General features: G+C 46.1%; 1 protein-coding gene across 11 annotated transcripts in view; it reads right to left on the reverse strand.

Annotated features, from left to right (window-relative positions):
- Positions 1-17,792, reverse strand: part of CADPS (calcium dependent secretion activator) — a 205,224-nt gene that overhangs the window by 156,811 nt on the left and 30,621 nt on the right. For all 11 annotated transcript variants that reach the window (XM_039734102.1, XM_039734113.1, XM_039734111.1 and 8 more), the window contains exons 2-3: positions 8,133-8,246; positions 3,721-4,053 (exon numbers count right to left, since the gene is read on the reverse strand). In XM_039734102.1, the coding sequence (XP_039590036.1) occupies positions 3,721-4,053; positions 8,133-8,246 (447 nt within the window). The remainder of the gene's footprint in view (positions 1-3,720; positions 4,054-8,132; positions 8,247-17,792) is intronic.

The following is a 17,792-nucleotide window of genomic DNA, read 5'->3' on the forward strand; positions in this document are numbered from 1 at the left end:
TTTAAGCCAGCTCCATTTGAGAAAATTTGGGTTGAAATGTTTCCTAGTTAAAATCACAGGGCCCCAAAACTTATGAAACAATTCCAATTGCACTGGTGAGATGTCTTTATGCCTTTACATGAAATAGCCACCAGGCAGCAATGACACCTGGTGTGTGTTGCAGCCCACCCACACATGTACACTTCTCTGATGTTTTACCTTCTACATGGATGGACAGAAATAGATGCTGAAAAACCACAACCATGTATTAGCATCACTCAGGAGGTTGGACATGCCTATACTTAGTTATTTGCTTTCAAACCTTCCATCTAAGGGAATTATGCTTAGGACAGGTTATTCTGCCACAGTGTATGGGACACTTCAGGCCTGGGAAAGAAGAGAAAGTCTGACTGTGAATCCTGAGAGTTCAGGCAGTTCTGCAGGGAGAGCCCACTCTTCCTCTGAAGCAGGAGGATGGACTTGCACAGCTCATCACAGACACGATCTGAACATCTGCTCCTGCTGCAGGATTAACTGAACAGCACTGTACCAGCTCTTCTCACTGTAGCTAAAAATTACTTCCAAACACAGCTTGAGACAGAAAGTAAATCACTGCCCTACGGCCGGGAAAGAACAAGGCAGGGAGAACACCACAGCCTGATTTCAGAGATGCTCTGAGTTCAGCCATCATGAAGGTCAGCATGAAATAGAGTACCCTAGGAAATGCCAACTGCAGCAAGAACCCAAGTCTGGAATTGCCCAACACGTATAGAAAACAGCTCCTCTAGTACTCTTCCACAGCCACAGGTTAGTTACAAAGCAGAATAGCTAAATTTAAGTCTTGCCAACAGGTTCTGGACCAAAAAGAGCAGACTGAAACACATTTCTCCCTCCACCACACCTCTCACACAGCAGAGGAGCTCGCTGCTGGAGCCAGAGATGCTCAATTCCCATGCTGACTCCAGTGGAGCAGAAACACCAAGCCACGTGGCATGTGTTATGCAAAAAGCACAAGACTCCTGTATTATTTAAAATGTTCTAGTCAGAGTTTGTGCTTAACAACACTGTAATCTTCACAACTATGCTGCTACAACACCACTTCCCATCTTTGTTTCCTAAAAGCCTTTCCAACTGCATTAATACCTTGCTATCAATAACTGCTATCTCAGATCCTGCTAAATCACTGATATCACATTAAGAATACACTTATCTCATGCCCCCTGGGGCTACTGTATTAAACAAATCTCTTTAGAAATCATCCTCCTTCTGCACAAACAAAATATTATCTCAGAAGTGAATGGAAATGCAGTCCCAGTGATGCAATCATTATGCAATTAGTGTGATGTAACAAGAGGCTGCATAGAAAAAAGCATCTACTTTCAGACCACAGAAGTACCAGCAGTGTTTGGGGCTCTCAGCACCATTTCTGCTCAGGCTTTCAGAGGACAACTAGGCAAAGCCACCCTTTGTCACCCCTTGCATCCTTGCACAGCCTCTGGGCAACTTCCCCCTGCACACCAAGGCAAGGGAGAGCACAGACCAGCCAGCCCCTCCACAGAAGACAATGGGCTTTGCTTTTCTAATCACAGGTGACTGACTGATAAACTGCATGAACAGCACAGTGCTGCCACTCTGGAGAGAATGACAGCATTCAGACAGCCTGCCAGGGAAAAAGCTGCTTTTCTCAATGCCTTCCAAGCATGGCAGACAAGCGCAGGTCAAAAAAAGTGTAGTTTATGCCATACCAAATTACCACTGAGAAGCTCATAACTACCCCCAACAGACTGGCTGCAAGCAGTGGATGAGTCCCTGCAGAAAGAGTAATGGTCAACAGCAATTTCTGTGCTTCATGGCAAGAGAGAAGTACAAAGCATCTGCTGCTGGCCAGAGAGCTCCAAAGACCCCACTGGTATAACCTGGATGACATGACCACAGGCAGCCCCAAAAAAAGGGTTCCCAGAGCAAAGCCTGCAGTTTGCCTGGCTGCTCTGCAGAGGGAGAAGGAGCAGCAGTGACCCATTCCCTGAGGGGCAGGGTCCCACCCCACAGCACCACGGCACCTTAACCACTCCACTGCATCCCAGGAAAACACCCATCTGCTCAGGCACTGCTGACCTTGCAGCTTTCTCAGGCGTGCACTGCACAAAGGGCTTTCCCTTCTGCATAGCTAATCCTCACTATCCAGGTATTAAAACCAGAGTAACTTCCATGCTAATTCTAGCTTTCATCAGAAATTATGTCTTCCTGTAAAAGCTTAAATTACAGGTTTACTGCCTCCAAGTATTAGAAAAGGCCCAGAATTAAATCCTCCAGGATTAAAACCCAGACTCATGCAGGAAAAAGACTGCTTGATGCAACAGGGCAATTTGCAGGGAGCAGCCTCTGGGTTCATAGTGTCAGCCTGAAAGAGTCTAACAAGCAGAGATCACAGAGCAGGGCAGCTGTGATCAAACACTGTTTTCTGCCTCAGTGGGAAGCACAAACCAGGAGGGAAGGATCACACACATGCTCACGCAAGGCCACCCCAGTCCTTAGCAAAGCACAGGTCAGACAGACACAGGGCTGGAGTTGGTTTAAGTTTAAAAATAAACCAAAACACAGCAAAACTGACTCAGTTCTTGACACATCACTGAAAACATGGTTTTGATTTTATAGAATTCTTCCAACAGAGGATGGAGGCACAAAATCTGTGTAAACAAAATTTATGAGGGCCACTGCAGTTTCTGCTATGAAGACATATTACTCAGGGACATTTATTATCCTCTCCCCACTCTGTCATTAAGGTTTGAGATGAAGAAGAACAAATGCAAGATAACTAAGGCTCTTTACAGGGGTAAAAACAGATCAAACATAATTCTCTGTGTCTTAAAAAGAATTGGAAATGTCTAGACAGAAGACAGACAGAATTGGTCTCAAATGTATTCATTTCAATAAGAAGATGAAGCCTGGTATTACAGGGAGAAGACTGGTCTGCTCCTCCTCCAAAAACTTTCCACACCTTACTCTCTCCGTGACTCTGGCATCCTTTATCCCGCCTGTGATATTTATATCCAATAGCAGGGGACTGTAATCTGGGTCACCAGCAGTCTGGATAGCCACTGACAGCCCTCAGCAAGAGCTGCTGGAAACACAAGCAGCACTGCAGAGTCCTGGCTATGCAGCTCTGGAGAATTGGCCCTTCTGGGGTAGAAAGAAATGAATGGGAAAGGTTTTCAAGTGCAAGCAGAGATATCCTGAGGTCATGGGGATTTGGGATGCTCTTTCTTTCCACCATAGGCATGCAAGGATCACAGAGGTCCCTCTACTTAAGGAGAACCTGTATAACCTCAGTGGGCAAGTCTGCATAAGCCACCCATCCCAGGGACTCCTGGGATCCAGCTGCTGATATCAGGCTGTAAGAACCTCTGTCATTTAGACTGGTGATGTGACACAGGAAGGGCAAACAAGCCACAGGCAAACAGCCCACTTAACCACCTCAGAGACCTGCTCACCCACATACACAGCTGAGGAATAAAATTTTCCTGTCTCAGCAATCCTATGGAATTGAGCAAGAAAAAGAGCAAGAGAAGGAGGCCCACTTGGACAGCCGGAACAACACTGGCAGGGCAGAAGTCCCACCAGCTTTCCTGGTAGAAGTTCCCTCCAAAAGAGTCTGGTCAGACACAAAGTTTCCAGTTCATAATAGCAGTATCTCCCATTGGCAAGCCTTCCCCAAAAAACCCTCTTCCATTCCCACCTTACCTGACATGCATTGTACAGAAGCTGATGCTCAAATTTCTTGATCCCCAAAATGTTCTGGAACATCTCATAGAGCTGCTCCTTGCTGAGAATGAGCTCCGAGGCAGCACTGGCTGTCATCCTGGCCTGTTGCTTCCGGGGATCCTCCTCCCCACGGTAAATAGCATCAAACTTTGCCATCCAAGAGCTCAGCACTGTCTCCTTGCTGAGGCCATCGATTTCTGGCAGGCTGCGCACTCTCTTCTCGATGTGCTTCTTGAAGACCTCCCGGGAGTCGTTTGCCGAGCACCCTCCGCTCTGCACCATCCTGGCAACGCGGTCGCTCTTCAGGAACACCTGCAAAGAATTGCAAAGATTGCAAATGGTTTCACTCGAGAAAATCCTCCTTAAGCACCACAAAAGGTGGTTTCATTGCTGGGAAGCTGCTTTTTGACTGCCAGGACATTCTCCAACTCCTCACTCGACTGGCACATGATGCCAGAGGTTTCAGCTGTATTTTGGGAAGTGTAATGAAATCAGGTGGAGCTTCTGCTTTGCCTTCACTATAATTAAATATTTTGATGCAATTAGGACTTGATGTGATGTTATGGCCACACCTCACCAGATACACAAATCCCCTTTGGGAAAGCAGGATTTTATTTTGTTCCATCTGATGTTTTAATAAGGAAGTTTTTGCACAACATTCACCTAACCAAATTCTGCCCTGTTAGAGGGAGCAGAGTCATCTTATTGAAGCCAACAGTATTGCACTGGATTTATTCTGGTAGCCAGGCCCCTGAAAAACCTCTTCAAGGACCAGGTTTACACCCTAACTCTGCTGCACCAGTCCTTGCTGTCTGCCCTGCTGACACAGAAATGGGAAATGCAAGGTGGTTCAGCATGGCTTGAACCTTTGCAGAGATGCAGGGCACTGACAGCAGGAGAAAGGGAGGGAGAAGACATTTCATAAAGATGTTCTTCTCACTGCAAGAGCAGCAAAAGGGTCAAAACACGACAGACTCCCACTGACCACAGATGTCCTGAGAGCAACACAGAGCTGAAGGGTTAGAGAGTCAGAGAGATATTGTGTTGGCTCTCCTCTCCCAAGCCCTGAACACAGAAGAGCAAACAATACCCAGTAAGAAAACTGCTGTTTTATTAATAATGCTGAGAACTGATGAACACAGCAGCTTGGGAAGAAGCTGTGCCCTCACAGGGGTGTATCTGTCAGTTCTCAATAATTAAAGAGCCTGAGGATGACCTAAGGACGTGATAGATTTATTTTTTATATACCATTCAGCAGCACAGTACTCCATGTTCCCAGATGCTTGATGGCACAGGCATCTGTTGGCAGTAGTAGTGGGTTTTGTCCACGGACCAGACCAAAAATGATGCTGAGGAAGAGCTGAGCCATTTCCTTCCAATATCACCATGGGAGCACTCACTCCCTGCAGACAAGACAGGCAGAATGCCACCAGAAACCTCTTCAGTCCATGCTGAAACAGCAGCATGTGCTTCATTTCCTCATGGAGATTAAATATGAGTGATAATGCCCCAGGTGCATGCAGGTGCTTTCAAGTAATGGGTGAGAGCTACCAAGAGCCAAGTTCCTGCTGCAGCCAAGGAAATTATCAGCACGCTGACTGCAGGAAATGGTGGGAGGTCACAGTGACCCACTGCAACATCCTGGGCTCCCATGTCACCTCATCCATGCCAGGTGCCCAGGCCTGAACCTGTGCTAACGACTTATCATACCTACCAGGCTGTTGTTGTTCATGGTCCTCACCTCCAGCATCCTGAGCAGTGGGATCTGGCTCCCCATATTCCCTCAGCCCTGATTTTTAATCCCTGGGTATGGAGCAGCAGCCAGCAGAAGAAAGGAAGGCTGCACTGTCAGGGAGGCAGGCACAGGGGAGCACCAGTCAGACACAAAGCAGCAGAAATCATGAAATAGGAAGATTAAAATAAAAAGATTTAAAAAAGGTGTTCTGTCCTGTTTTCTTTAGAAAACACTAGGTGAATTGCCTGGCTGTAGGACTGCTTAGTAGGGTTGCCAGGAGCCAAGAATTGCCTAGAGCAAAATCTTAGCATGGGTGCACACACCAAATCTTGCAGAAGGGAACTGACCTCCAGGAGCTGGGTCAGGCATCCCCTGCCACACCCACAGATAAGCTCACCACGCCAGTGTGTCTGTCTGCTCACAGCAGAGTGGAAATGGGGCTAATGAAGCACTTCTATCACATGCACTGAAGTGACTGCTGCAAAATGTGCTGGTGACAGACAAAGCTTTACTCATTATAAGTCAAAGGACCTGAGCAAAGCTCCCCTGCAGTGTGTTGGAGTGTGCTGGGCCTGTCTGTGCACACGGGTCTGCAACATTCCTGCAGGCACAGCGCGGCTTTGCAGAGCAGCAGCAGATCACTCAATTCTTTAATTTGATAGCAGCCTGTGAACTAACCTGAGACTGACAACCACATGCTTACCCTGACAGCCAGAATTAACAGCAAAATGTGGCCATGCAAACACATTCAGGGCAACAGCAAATTCATTTCTGACCTACAATTGTCACCCTTATCTCTATTTCTCTGCAAAAAACCAATCATTCCCAGGCAATGAACTTATCCTGCACCATTAATAAGTGGGCCTTTTAGAAACATCAGCCATGTCCTGCACAGAGATTACCAGTTTCAGCTGTGTGTTTTCCAAGCCATCTTGCAGATTTATAAATCAGTAAATGCTGATTTCTAGATAGCACCCAGCAGAAGGACAGTTAATTGAATAAAACTGAGATTTGCAGGAGCTGAGATAAGCAGGATCTGTTGTGATTTGCACAATGGATCAACCAAGGGGGGCACGTCTCTGCAGAGAAGGAAGGGAGAACACTGTCAGCAGGGAACACTGCTCAGGCACTGAGGGGCAGAGGCTTTCTGTGGCAAGGCTTTGCCTTGTGCCACTGCAGCTGGCGCTGAGGAAGAGCCACAGAGGCAAGCTTCAGCTGCACAGAAGCTGAAAGCACACGGCTGTCAATTAAAGGAGACCAACAGCTAAAAAGAAGAAAATCGTGCTAAAGGACACAGAGTGATGCATTACACTTTATGTGTCCTGTTTTAAGCAGGACAGAGCTAGTGGAGGGTCCACTCGAGAGCATGGGCTTGTGTATATCTAGTGCTAATCTACTGCTCTTTTTCAGTTTGGTAACTTGGGGCATTTATACAGCACAGGACTTCTGGAGCTGACAACACTCAGCCAGACCCAGCACTGAAACAGGGATGTATTTTGCCTGGTTTTAAGCAGTTTCCTTTTCCTGCCCAATAACCTTATCTGAACAGATTATGCTGCTCTTGCATCCTAAAACAAAGCTCACTCCATCTTGAAAACTTTCTTTGAGAGCACATGTTCAGTGAAGCTATGATGATCCCTTGGCAGTTTCTTTTCTGATAGAAGATGTAAATGACTCTTGGCTTCCTTCCTGTACAGAGAATGATGTAGCAGGAACTACTAGACTGGTTTAACAGAGTTAATCCAGAGATAATTTGTGCTTTCCTTACACAGAAGCAGCTGCTTCATGTCCTATAGAGTTAAAATGCTCCTCAGTTTTAGGATCTGATTTTGATCCCCTCTTAGATTGCACTTCTAGAGAAATATTTTATGTAGGCAATTCAAAATCTTCACCTTCTGTGACAGAACAGCTCTAGGGAGAAAGAGAAGTGGTTTGCAGAAAGGCTAGCAAAAAAAATAAACAACACTCCTCATAGAAATGACAAGCACTGATTTCCTTCAAAACCAGAAACTCTTTCCTTCTAAGCAGAGATTAAAAAGGCAGCATTATGGGCTGCATACAAAGTGGTGCAAAAAGACAGATATGCATAATTATTCTTTTGCACAATTAAGAACAATGTTTCATGTTCTCTGGTATCATCTAGTTTTGCAGATGCACATCCTCCTCACTCCCCCTTTGCTTTGCAGCACTTGCCAGGCCAAAGAGAAAAGACAAGACTCATGCTGAAAATCCCAAAGTCAATTGGACACAATGCAAAAGTTCTGCAAGAACTGAATGTGCTGCCCAGATTTCTCTTGGTATTTTTCACATGGAGCACATGACATTGCTTTTACTGGTTTTGCCACGTTCCCTGTTTTAGAATACATTGTTCAAAAGTGTCAGGAAATTATTTTTCAGCTCAAAGGAAGGGCAGTCTTCCCCATAACCAGGCTATAAGAAAACACCATGGCATAGGGGTTGCTGTGGTTGTTCCACGGTTTACATTCAAGCCCTGAACCTCCCAAACATTGTGATGTACCAGACATCTGACAGAAGGCACTTTGCATTTGCCTTTGCTTCATACTGTGTGATAATGGACAAACCATTAATTCAGAATTCAACCCCATCTGTGAATAGGGACAAGGATTCATAGGAGCATTGCATTGTCTCTCCTTACCTCATAGTAGCTCTGGACAGCATTTATAAATGCTTCATCTGCCACAATCTGGGTTTCTCCATTGAGAAAGGCCTGGAAACGATCCTTGATTGTCTGGAGCTGCTGCTTACTTATCTGTAAAACATGCCAAAAGAAGAAAATTTGTCAAAAAAGGTTTATGTACAAGGGGAAAAACCCAGTAACTGATCTGCAGTATCTTATTGGGGTGGGGTGGTTATAATGTGCATTTCTGCTGTCCTTTGGGGACAGCAGCAATAGCTGAGGAACCAGCCACAATGGGTACACACACATGTTCTCTGCAGCCTGGCGAGTTCATTTAGGCAAGCACCTGAATTCACCCTAAACATAATTTCTAAACAACTCTGCCACCTCAAAATGCACACAAGACTTTTACTGCTTCAGGTATACTAAATTCAAAAACAAGCTGCTGTGTGATTGCTTGGAAGAATCTGTTTTGGTGCAACCCCTTTCCACTCAGCCTCTCCTCCCCTTTAGAAGCTGAGGCTTCATACCAAATTGAAAGCTTTGCAAGCTAGGCTTGTTGGTTTTGGGTTTTGTTTTCTTTTATTCTTCTTTTTTTTTTTTTCCTCATTTTGCTCTTTTCTTTTGGGTTTTCACATACAAAACATCTGTCAAAACCAGTGGTGAAAGAATCTAATGTTGAAATCCTATGAGAGCAAACCTGTTCTCCATTTCCTAGCAAGGACATTCTCTGCTGTCTCTTTGCTGTTCAAAACACTCCCTGTCCAGCATACAGCTGGTATAACTTACAAGACAATTCTAATTCTGTTACAGTGACATCCATAGAAAGTTTACAAGGGTTTATTCCAGCCTTATAAGATAACATGCCATTATTTTTCCAATTTATCTGTCAGTTTAAACCCAGACATAGCTAAAACCCCACCTCTTCAGCTTACAATGCAGACAAAGTCACAGCAGGCACATAAGTCATGTATCAGCAATGCCTGCTTAACATCTGAAGATGTAGACAACACTCATGCTGAAAAACTGCAGGGATTGAAATGTGGCTGGGGCTGGTTTACCATGAGGCTACCTCACATTCAAGGATAAGAATTAATTTTGACAGAAGGAAGCAAGCAATATGTGTATATTGCAACTTCAAACTTAAAGGGAAAGGAGAGCAGTAAGAATTAGGACAGGTGTTTTTTATTGACCAAAAAGTCTAGAGAAGTATCTTTTTTCCTCGTTTGTATGCCAGTGGAAGAACCCACCCCATTAGAATGGAAGAGAATGATAAAATTAATGGCTCTAAGTGTCTAAATGGCTTTGACTAAAGTATGAAAAAAACCTGCAGAGATTCAAACAACTAGAGCAAAATGACACCTGGTAAACACCACTAGTGATAAAAAGCAGGAGAGGGACCACTTGGAAAATGCAGTGATAAATATCACTGGAGCTACAATCACGATGTGCTGTGTGGGGTGGTTGGGGACTGCAGTAGTGAACATCATGAACACTGGTAATTAATGCCTCAGCACCACGCTGAGGGGGGTTAGTGAGCAATAGCAATTTGATGTGATAATCTGGGATTATTTTACTGCTAATGGAGAAGTGTTCATCAAAGTGATAAAGTGAGACTTGCTATGCTTTAGAAAATGTAGAACAGCCTTCACCACCTTGTGGGTGCTGCAAAGGTGGGTCACTCCCACCCCCAAAACACCAGCCCAGACTTCACAGGGTCTGACACATGCAACAAAGCCCAGCATCACAGGGCTGCAGTAAGGACCATCCCTTAACCTGACCCACCTCAGCCTTGGGCTGTGAGCCCAGAGGAAAAGCACTGCCAAAAGCTTGTAGCTTTTAGGATGGCAGACTCTTAGGACCAAAAATTAGATCCTATCTGCCATGTAAGGCACCTAAACTCCTTTGGGGTATTTGCCAATAGCACCCTAGACATCAGGAGGGCTTGGGCAACACGCACAACATCAGATGTAAAACAGGTTCCAAACTTATCTGAGCTGATAGAATTGAAAACTGGGTCAATGATAAGAGGAGCCAAAAACAATGCAGGGATCGAAAACACCTCTGGGAAGGTGCTAGGTCTGTTTTTACTAATCATTTAATTATCTCAAAGAAGCAAAAGGCAAGATGTTAATTAAATGCATTGACAATTTTGTATTAGCAAGCATTGTGAATGTCAGAAGGAAATTACAGGGCAACAGATGCTATTAAAAACAAGGAAAGAAACAGAAAAAACTACAGGTAACCTTGAAATCAGGGTGCTGAGGCACACAGAAAGACATACTAAGAGCACAGATACACTCAGCCAAGAGGCTTTTCATTTGGGATTTTAACAACATGCACGGCATATTTATTACATTTTTGTGTTCAGGTTATTTCTTAGGACAACCTCCAAAAGTCCTTGCTTGTTCAATTCCTATAATGCCATCTAGCAGCAGTATTTTATCCTCCTTCCTCAGTACTGAATGGGCTACCTTCAGAAGGAATGATGCTCCTTGAAATTCCTAGAAATTCCCAATACGCAGCTCACACGCAAGCTCCTGGGGGCTGTGGAAATGAATCATCAGATTTGTCTCTACGAGAGTGTCAGTTGCCTCCTCCTCAGCCAAGCTCTATGCCAGCATCTTCCCCATCCAGGGAAAAGGAGATCCTCTCTGATCACACCTGGCTGCAGCACAGTCCCGTCCTCAGCGAACAGGACCCTCGGTCTGACACCCCCACCAGAGCAGGAGACAGCCCTGGGCATTGATCCATGGCTGTGCCACTGTTAGGGATGTTATCATGGAAGAAGTCAGTCTGAGACACAATTTAACTGTTTTCATATTAAACTCAGCTTCTGCAGCACAGCAGCAAACACCTGATGCAGAAAGCCACGCCACAAGGGAGCAGAGGAGACCAGACCTGCAGGTCAACCAAAAGTGCCCAGCATGCTTCACCTCCTATTTTTCCCCCTTTCCTTCCCCATCAGGCCCACAGGCATTGCTGCCAAACCCCAGAAGCACTTCTGGGGCAGCTGGGAGGCTGCACCTCCCAGCAAAGGCTGGAGCAAGGCAGGGGGCAATCTCAGCACCAGAATCACTCTCCAGAGCCTTGAAGCAGTGCCAAGTGATGCCACTAACTCAGCCACAGGCTTAAAAGAGCACGTGCCCTGAACACTCAACTGCAAGCTTAAGTGCTTTAGAGGGAGGGGTGTTATTTTATCTCCTGTAATTAGAGGCACCAGTGATAAGCTAGAAATCCACATAAAGCAAGCCAACAGCTTCTGCAGATCCAGTAAGGTCACTCAGTTACCTTCCACAGGGTGCTCACAAGTAGCAGAGAACAGCAGAATTACTTCCACTTGGAAGGACATCAGTACAACATCACAGCCTTCACACCAGCTGTGGCAGGAGGTGAAACCCTGTTAGCCTGCAAGCCCAGCAGAGGTGTGGATGTTGGGGGCACAGCCTCACTGCCTCCCATGCAAACAAATCCAAGTGGCATCACACAGGAGAGCTGGGAGTAAACTGGTGAATTGAAGAGGTTTATTCTGTTTACCTTCCCTCACTTTTCCAAATCTCTCTGATGTTCCCTACAGCTGCTTCCCACATGTGAACCACTAAAAACCAAACAGTCATTCCTCTGTTCCAGAGGGATCACAGAACACAGCACTCTGGACCCAAGAGAGCTCTCCCAAGTTAATACTGTGATGTGCTTATGTAGCAGAGTGTTTCCCAGACCTTTACCTGTCTGGGAGAATTTAAATTGCCAGATACATGCAGGCATATTAAAAACTGAAATCAACCGAGGCAGTGAACTGCTGGCACAGGTACCAGGCACAGCACCCATGGAGCTTTTGGGCTGGCATCCCTTGTGGATTGCATGGCTTTTTATAAGAAGCTTGGCAGATGTCTTTCCCATAACAGACTACATTATGGGAGCTCACCAGGGACTAGACATGAGTCCCACATGATTCCTACCTTCTTGGTCTAATTTGTTAAGAAAAACCACATGCCCAGCACAATTTAGGGACCTCACAACCTGACAAAAGACACACCTGCCACAAGCAAATCACAGAGGCAACCAAATGAATTTGCTTGATGCAGATCCCAGCAAACAGCACATCAGCATCTTTGGGACAAACATCCACCAGCAGCTTTCTGGCTGTGTTATTTTTGCACATACTGTCTGACTCAGAGCCAAGTGCAAACCTGAATGCAGGGAACCATGGCACTTCAGTGTTCCAGCCAGTGAACAGCTGGCATGATCTCTGCTCATCGTCTACAGCCTCCTTCACCTACACCAGGGAAGCACAAGCACTGCAAAGAGGAGATGTTTGCCACAGAAAACTTCCCTGAACAAAGTTGTACACAGCAATGTGCCTCACTAAGCCATCCTCTCTCCAAAATGCTTTGCTGAGTCTGAGCATGCAGGAATAAGTACAACACCAAAATGGGCCCAGAGAGGCTGCAGCATCTCCAGCCTTGCAAATTTCCACAGCCTGACTGCATGAAAATTATCTGGTTTGGGAGGGAGCCCTGCTTTGAACAGGAAAATTGGGCCAGAGACCTCTAGAACTCTCCTGCAACTTACATTATACTACAGCAGTACCATAACCAACAGAAGATTTGGAAGGAAGGGCCATCCTAGGTTGCAAATTGCTGAATCTGTCAGTAAGTAGCAAGCAGCACATTCACACTGTACAGATACTCAAACCTGCTAATAAAGCCCTGTCCATCATTGTGATGGCTGCTGAAATCAATCAGACTTGGGCTCTGTAGGAGAATGTTTCCAAGTGAAAGGCACTCTGCAGTTGAGAAGTGACCCCCTTCACTGCCACACGTGAACACCTCTGATCAAGGACTGAATGTTTCAGAGCACTGATGCCTCACAGAGCCCTTGCTCACTGCACATCCCCCTGAAGGGTCTTTCCTGCAGGCAGGACACGAGGATGCACCACAGCACTGCACACTGGTCACTAATGGCTCAGCCCATCAGCATCACCCCTGTCCCAAAGGAATTGTTTCAGCTGAGGACTGCAGGTAATTCCCAGGGGAAGGACTGCAGGTAATTCCCAGGGGGAGCACCTCTGCCTTTTGTGCAGAAAGCCCAGCAGCAGTCAACCACAAACAGCACTGAGCATTTCCTTCTTAGGGCACCTGCTGCTCAGGGACCACTGCAGGGAAGAAAGGAGGAATATTTAACAGCTCACTATGTTGTTGCTCTGGGTTTGGTTTTGTAACATGTAATAAATATTTCATTACTCCTCAGCACCAGGTGATTTAAGAAAAATCTAAACCAACCAAGTGAGCATCTCTCATCATTGCTGCTTTCACAGCCAGAAAACCAGTTACAACCACAACAATGTGGGAGGGAAGGTGTGGGGAGGACGCCAGAGCAGCAAAGCACTGGTCTCGGGAGAGAGGACAGAGGTCCCAGCAATGGGCATGAGACTAGAAAAAAAAAAATCAGGTTATTTTGCACTATGAAAATGTTTCAGGTTGTCCCTCTGCTGATGCTGATTTCCCTGCTACAAGAGAGGGCCACAGGTGGGGTGACTCACAGCCCCAGCATTTGGGGTTTTAATTGCAAACTCTCCTGAGCAGATGTGGCTGCTCTGCAAACAGCTGAACACTGCTGGCTTTTCACTGCTCACATACACAACCAGCATTAATTAGCAGTCTCAGGAAACTGCTCCCAGCCACCTAACAGTGCCTTTTCTGGTTGTTTCAGAGAAATTTAGTGCTTGTTACCAGAAAGAGCTTCTTGTGCTTTGGTTCCTGATAACCAGGATGCATCTTTCCAGGGATACCTTATAGTCTGACCATATGCAGATCCTTGTGCACATACTCACTGTTTTCCTGCTGCCTGTACAATTCCCTCTTTGTGGGGGCTTGATTTGTTGCCTCTCCCTTGGTCCATGCTTTACAGGCCCTGATGAATGCACACTGGCCACCCACTCTCCAGCCACATTTATCCTTTGTGAGCAGCAATCGAGCATGGTCCTGGCAAGCCACCCCAGTGTCACCTACTCCTCTCTCAGAAGAGGTGTCCAGCTGATTTGTTGCAGAGAAAATGACTGTACCATGACCATGCCTGGGTTTGCACATGTGGGCAGTGAAGTGCATAAACAACTCTTCCTGCCTGCAGCAGCTCATGCCCTGTCTGCTTAGCCCACCTGTGATGTTTGGGATGGGTCATATCAGATTTTATAAATTCTCACAGGTCAGAACAATGGGGATCCTCTGGAAGAAACACTCCTACATGCCCACCTGCCCTGTGCTCAGAGATCAGGCTGGGTTTGAGCACAAACAATGCAAACAGCTCCTGGGTCCTTACACATCAGCACAGCACCAATTTGGAGGACAGACTGAACCAGCCTCTCACTCAAGCAGCCCAAGAACACAAGAACAGTATTTCCTGACCTAAGGGTAAATATCTGCTTCAGCAATGTGACCAAAGGGGACAGAAAACCCACTAGAGCAGCCTGCAGAGGAAGAAAGCCCCTTCCTCTGTCCAGCCACAGAGCAACCACTCTGCCATGGCTCCCCTCAGCACCAGCTCCAATCCCTGCCAGGACCTCTCACTACCTCTGTTATTACACGCTAACTCCAGCAGCTTTGCAGCACAAGCAGTGAGTGTTAAATGATTTTGGCACTTGCTGGAACATTTCTCCTGTAAAGAGGCTCAAGTATTGCTGCATAAGTATGGGAAGGCAAAACATCAATCCCTTTGGTTGAGCCAGCTGCAGACACACAGGCTCTAGATCAAGCAGTGCAGATCTCCTCTTTCCACTGTCCCAGACTACACCCAGTAGCAGATTTATTGCAGAGACAAAGCACAGGCTCCGAGTTGCTCTCTGAAATACATGGATGTGTTTTTTTATCCTCTCAAACCCTGAGTATATTTCTTTTCTATGATTCACTCTGCCAGCTAGGCACACTCCTTTGACATACATGAAAGACCTAAACTGCTATTATGGCTGCTCTTACTTTCTGAAACACTGCAGTACACAATGCTAAAAAAGGAAAGCAAACCAAGCATTTAGGACTGGGCCTTGTCATGATGAGTTTCCCCTTGTGCTTTCCAAGCTACACCTTCCTTTTTCAACCTGCCACCACAGAGCAAGCCTAGATGCAGGTACACCAAAAGTTACCTTGCCACAGCCTGCTTCACTTGCTATCTTTGTTTGTACCAGGGGTATCCATCCAACATTAACACACCACCCTTGCATCTGTCCCCACCTTGCATCTCTCCCCTGCAAAGGGTCCCCTGTTCCATTAACATCACAGAATTGTTTGGGTTGGAAGGACCTCAAAGATCATTCAGTTCCACTCCCTCTGTCATGGGCAGGCACACCTCCCACTAGACCAGGTGGCTCAGCTGTGGTTCCAATCAGGAAATTCTGCTCCTGCCTGCAAGTTTCTTTCTCCTGTGTGTTTTCTTCTGGCTGGTCCCTCCTCTGCAGCTGATGTGCTGACAAGTAACCCCAAGATGGAGCCACCTGACAAGAGCACAGAAAACTTGGAACTTTTTCCACCTTTGATCTTATTTTACCTAAGCAAGCCATTAGCAGAGTGAGTTTGTGACAGATCCAACAGAGTAAGCTAGCCCTGCTGAGTATCTTTCTGAATATGATCAAACAGATACAGGCCCCTATTTTTTTTTACTGCTAATAAAAATACCACTTTGATCTTGGAAGAATAGAGAAGCCAGCACAAAACAGAAGCAAGAAATAGCAAGGATGAAATACTAGGCCAGTGACTGAGGATGGGCTGAGGGGTGATTGCTGCTCTGAGAAACCTCCCTGGTGACTTCTGCTGTGCCGGGAACCTTGCCTGGTGAGGTCTGCTGGGTAAAACACATCATCGTGATGTGGCAGCTTTCAGCAGAAAGCCCAGCGTCATGCTGCCTGTGGTAAAAGTGCAGCTGCTCTGTTAATAAAACAGAAAAAACAAACCCATAAAAATACTAGCAGAAATACAGCTAGGAAATAAATCCAGGAGACAGATAGAATGGAGGCTGTGTAGAATGGGCAAAGGGACAAGAAAAGCTCCCCAACACTTGATGCTGCTTTGGGTGCCCAAAAATCCCTTTACTTCCAGACTGGATTATCTCCTCCTCCTCCTCTCTCTAGCTCAAATACCTTCCTTATTCTCCCCCAGTCCCAGTCCCTGTCTGATTAACTTCAAGTCCCCAGAGCCACTAACACAACCACTTACACAGCCTGCTCAGCAAGCCCTGCTAGCAAGGGCCTGGCCAGGGGGGCACTGTGAGACATTTTTGTTCTGACTGCTGTAGGACCACTTACACAGCCTGCTCAGCAAGCCCTGCTAGCAAGGGCCTGGCCAGAGGGGCACAGTGAGACATGTTTGTTCTGACTGCTGTAGAAACCCTCTGTAAATGCAACAGACATGGCTTGGCTTTGCCCTTTCACTCCACTAGTACAGTACATGTGGTACATACAGTGCATTGCTGCTCTGAGACCTCAAAAAATGCTTAACCCAGGAAAAAGGATCGAGGGAAGATCTTCCTTCTCCTCTGGAGCACCACAGGCAGTCTTGGAAAGTAACATTTTCACTCCTTTTTTTCTGTTGGATGGAAAACAACAGCTGATCTATGGAAGCCTGTGAGTGTTAATGTGACACAGCTTCTGAGACATTACCTCCCATCCTTTCATGCTTCAAGACCTTGGTGTGCTGCAGTGGAGGAGGGAGGTGGGAAGCTGGAGAACATCACAGGTCCTTCTCCATGAGACACCCATGTCCAGACCCTTAGAAAAGTCAGGAAAGGGCTGGGCTATGATCCTACCAGAATTCATATTTATTTCAGAATGTTCTGAGGACGAATTCCAGAACTTCAATGTTCAGAGCCTGACAGAAAGGAAGTAAAGAAGACAGTTTGGGGTATGGATAATACACATCTATTTCCCAATGGCTACAAAGCCCTAAGCCTCCTGCTCTGTCACCATCACAACCATGCAAAACCTCTCATTCAATCATCTGCAATAGATAGCTGATATTGTATTTATTTGATAATAAAAAAATGTGCAAAATCTCTTACAAGTGCTACAAGGGATCAATTCACAAACAATTCCTGGGTGCATAAAAGAAAGAATTGTACACAAGTGGTGGTTTTACACTGCTGATCAATGTGGCCAGAGCCCCTTTGACCAGGAACACTGCCAGCCCCTCCTGAGGAGTAACTAACAGCACAGAACCTCTTTTCACCACCTGGGCCAGTGTTATTGGGACAGTTCAGCACTCTGCAGATCAGTAACCCTTACTGCTGCTGACACCACCCAAGTGTCTCCATTCTTGGCCTAGGGGCTAGGAATGGCCCAGTATATTGTGGGTTTGGAGATCCCAGGAGCAACCTAAGGACAGTTGCATATCCGTAAACTAACTGATCCACAAACAGGGGTGAGGGACCAGGTGGGAACAAAAGATGCTCTGTGCTGGGAGTTCTGGGATTCAGGCAAGTCCTTGCTGTCCAACAAGCCCATTTGTCTGTTCCCTCTGTGCTGCATTTCCCATTTGTGAAGGAGAGTAATAGCACTTTGTTTCTCTCCAGAAGTGGCTACATGCATGAAAAGACTGAGAGCCTCTCACAGACTAGGATGGTGCCTATACAAGAAGAAAAGCAAGCTACTTTTAGAGACACTTTTAAATCACTATTTGTACTATTTCTATCTCTGTG

This window comes from Passer montanus, unplaced genomic scaffold (assembly GCF_014805655.1).
Source record: "Passer montanus isolate IOZ18808 unplaced genomic scaffold, ASM1480565v1 scaffold9, whole genome shotgun sequence".
Taxonomy (NCBI): Eukaryota; Metazoa; Chordata; class Aves; order Passeriformes; family Passeridae; genus Passer; species Passer montanus.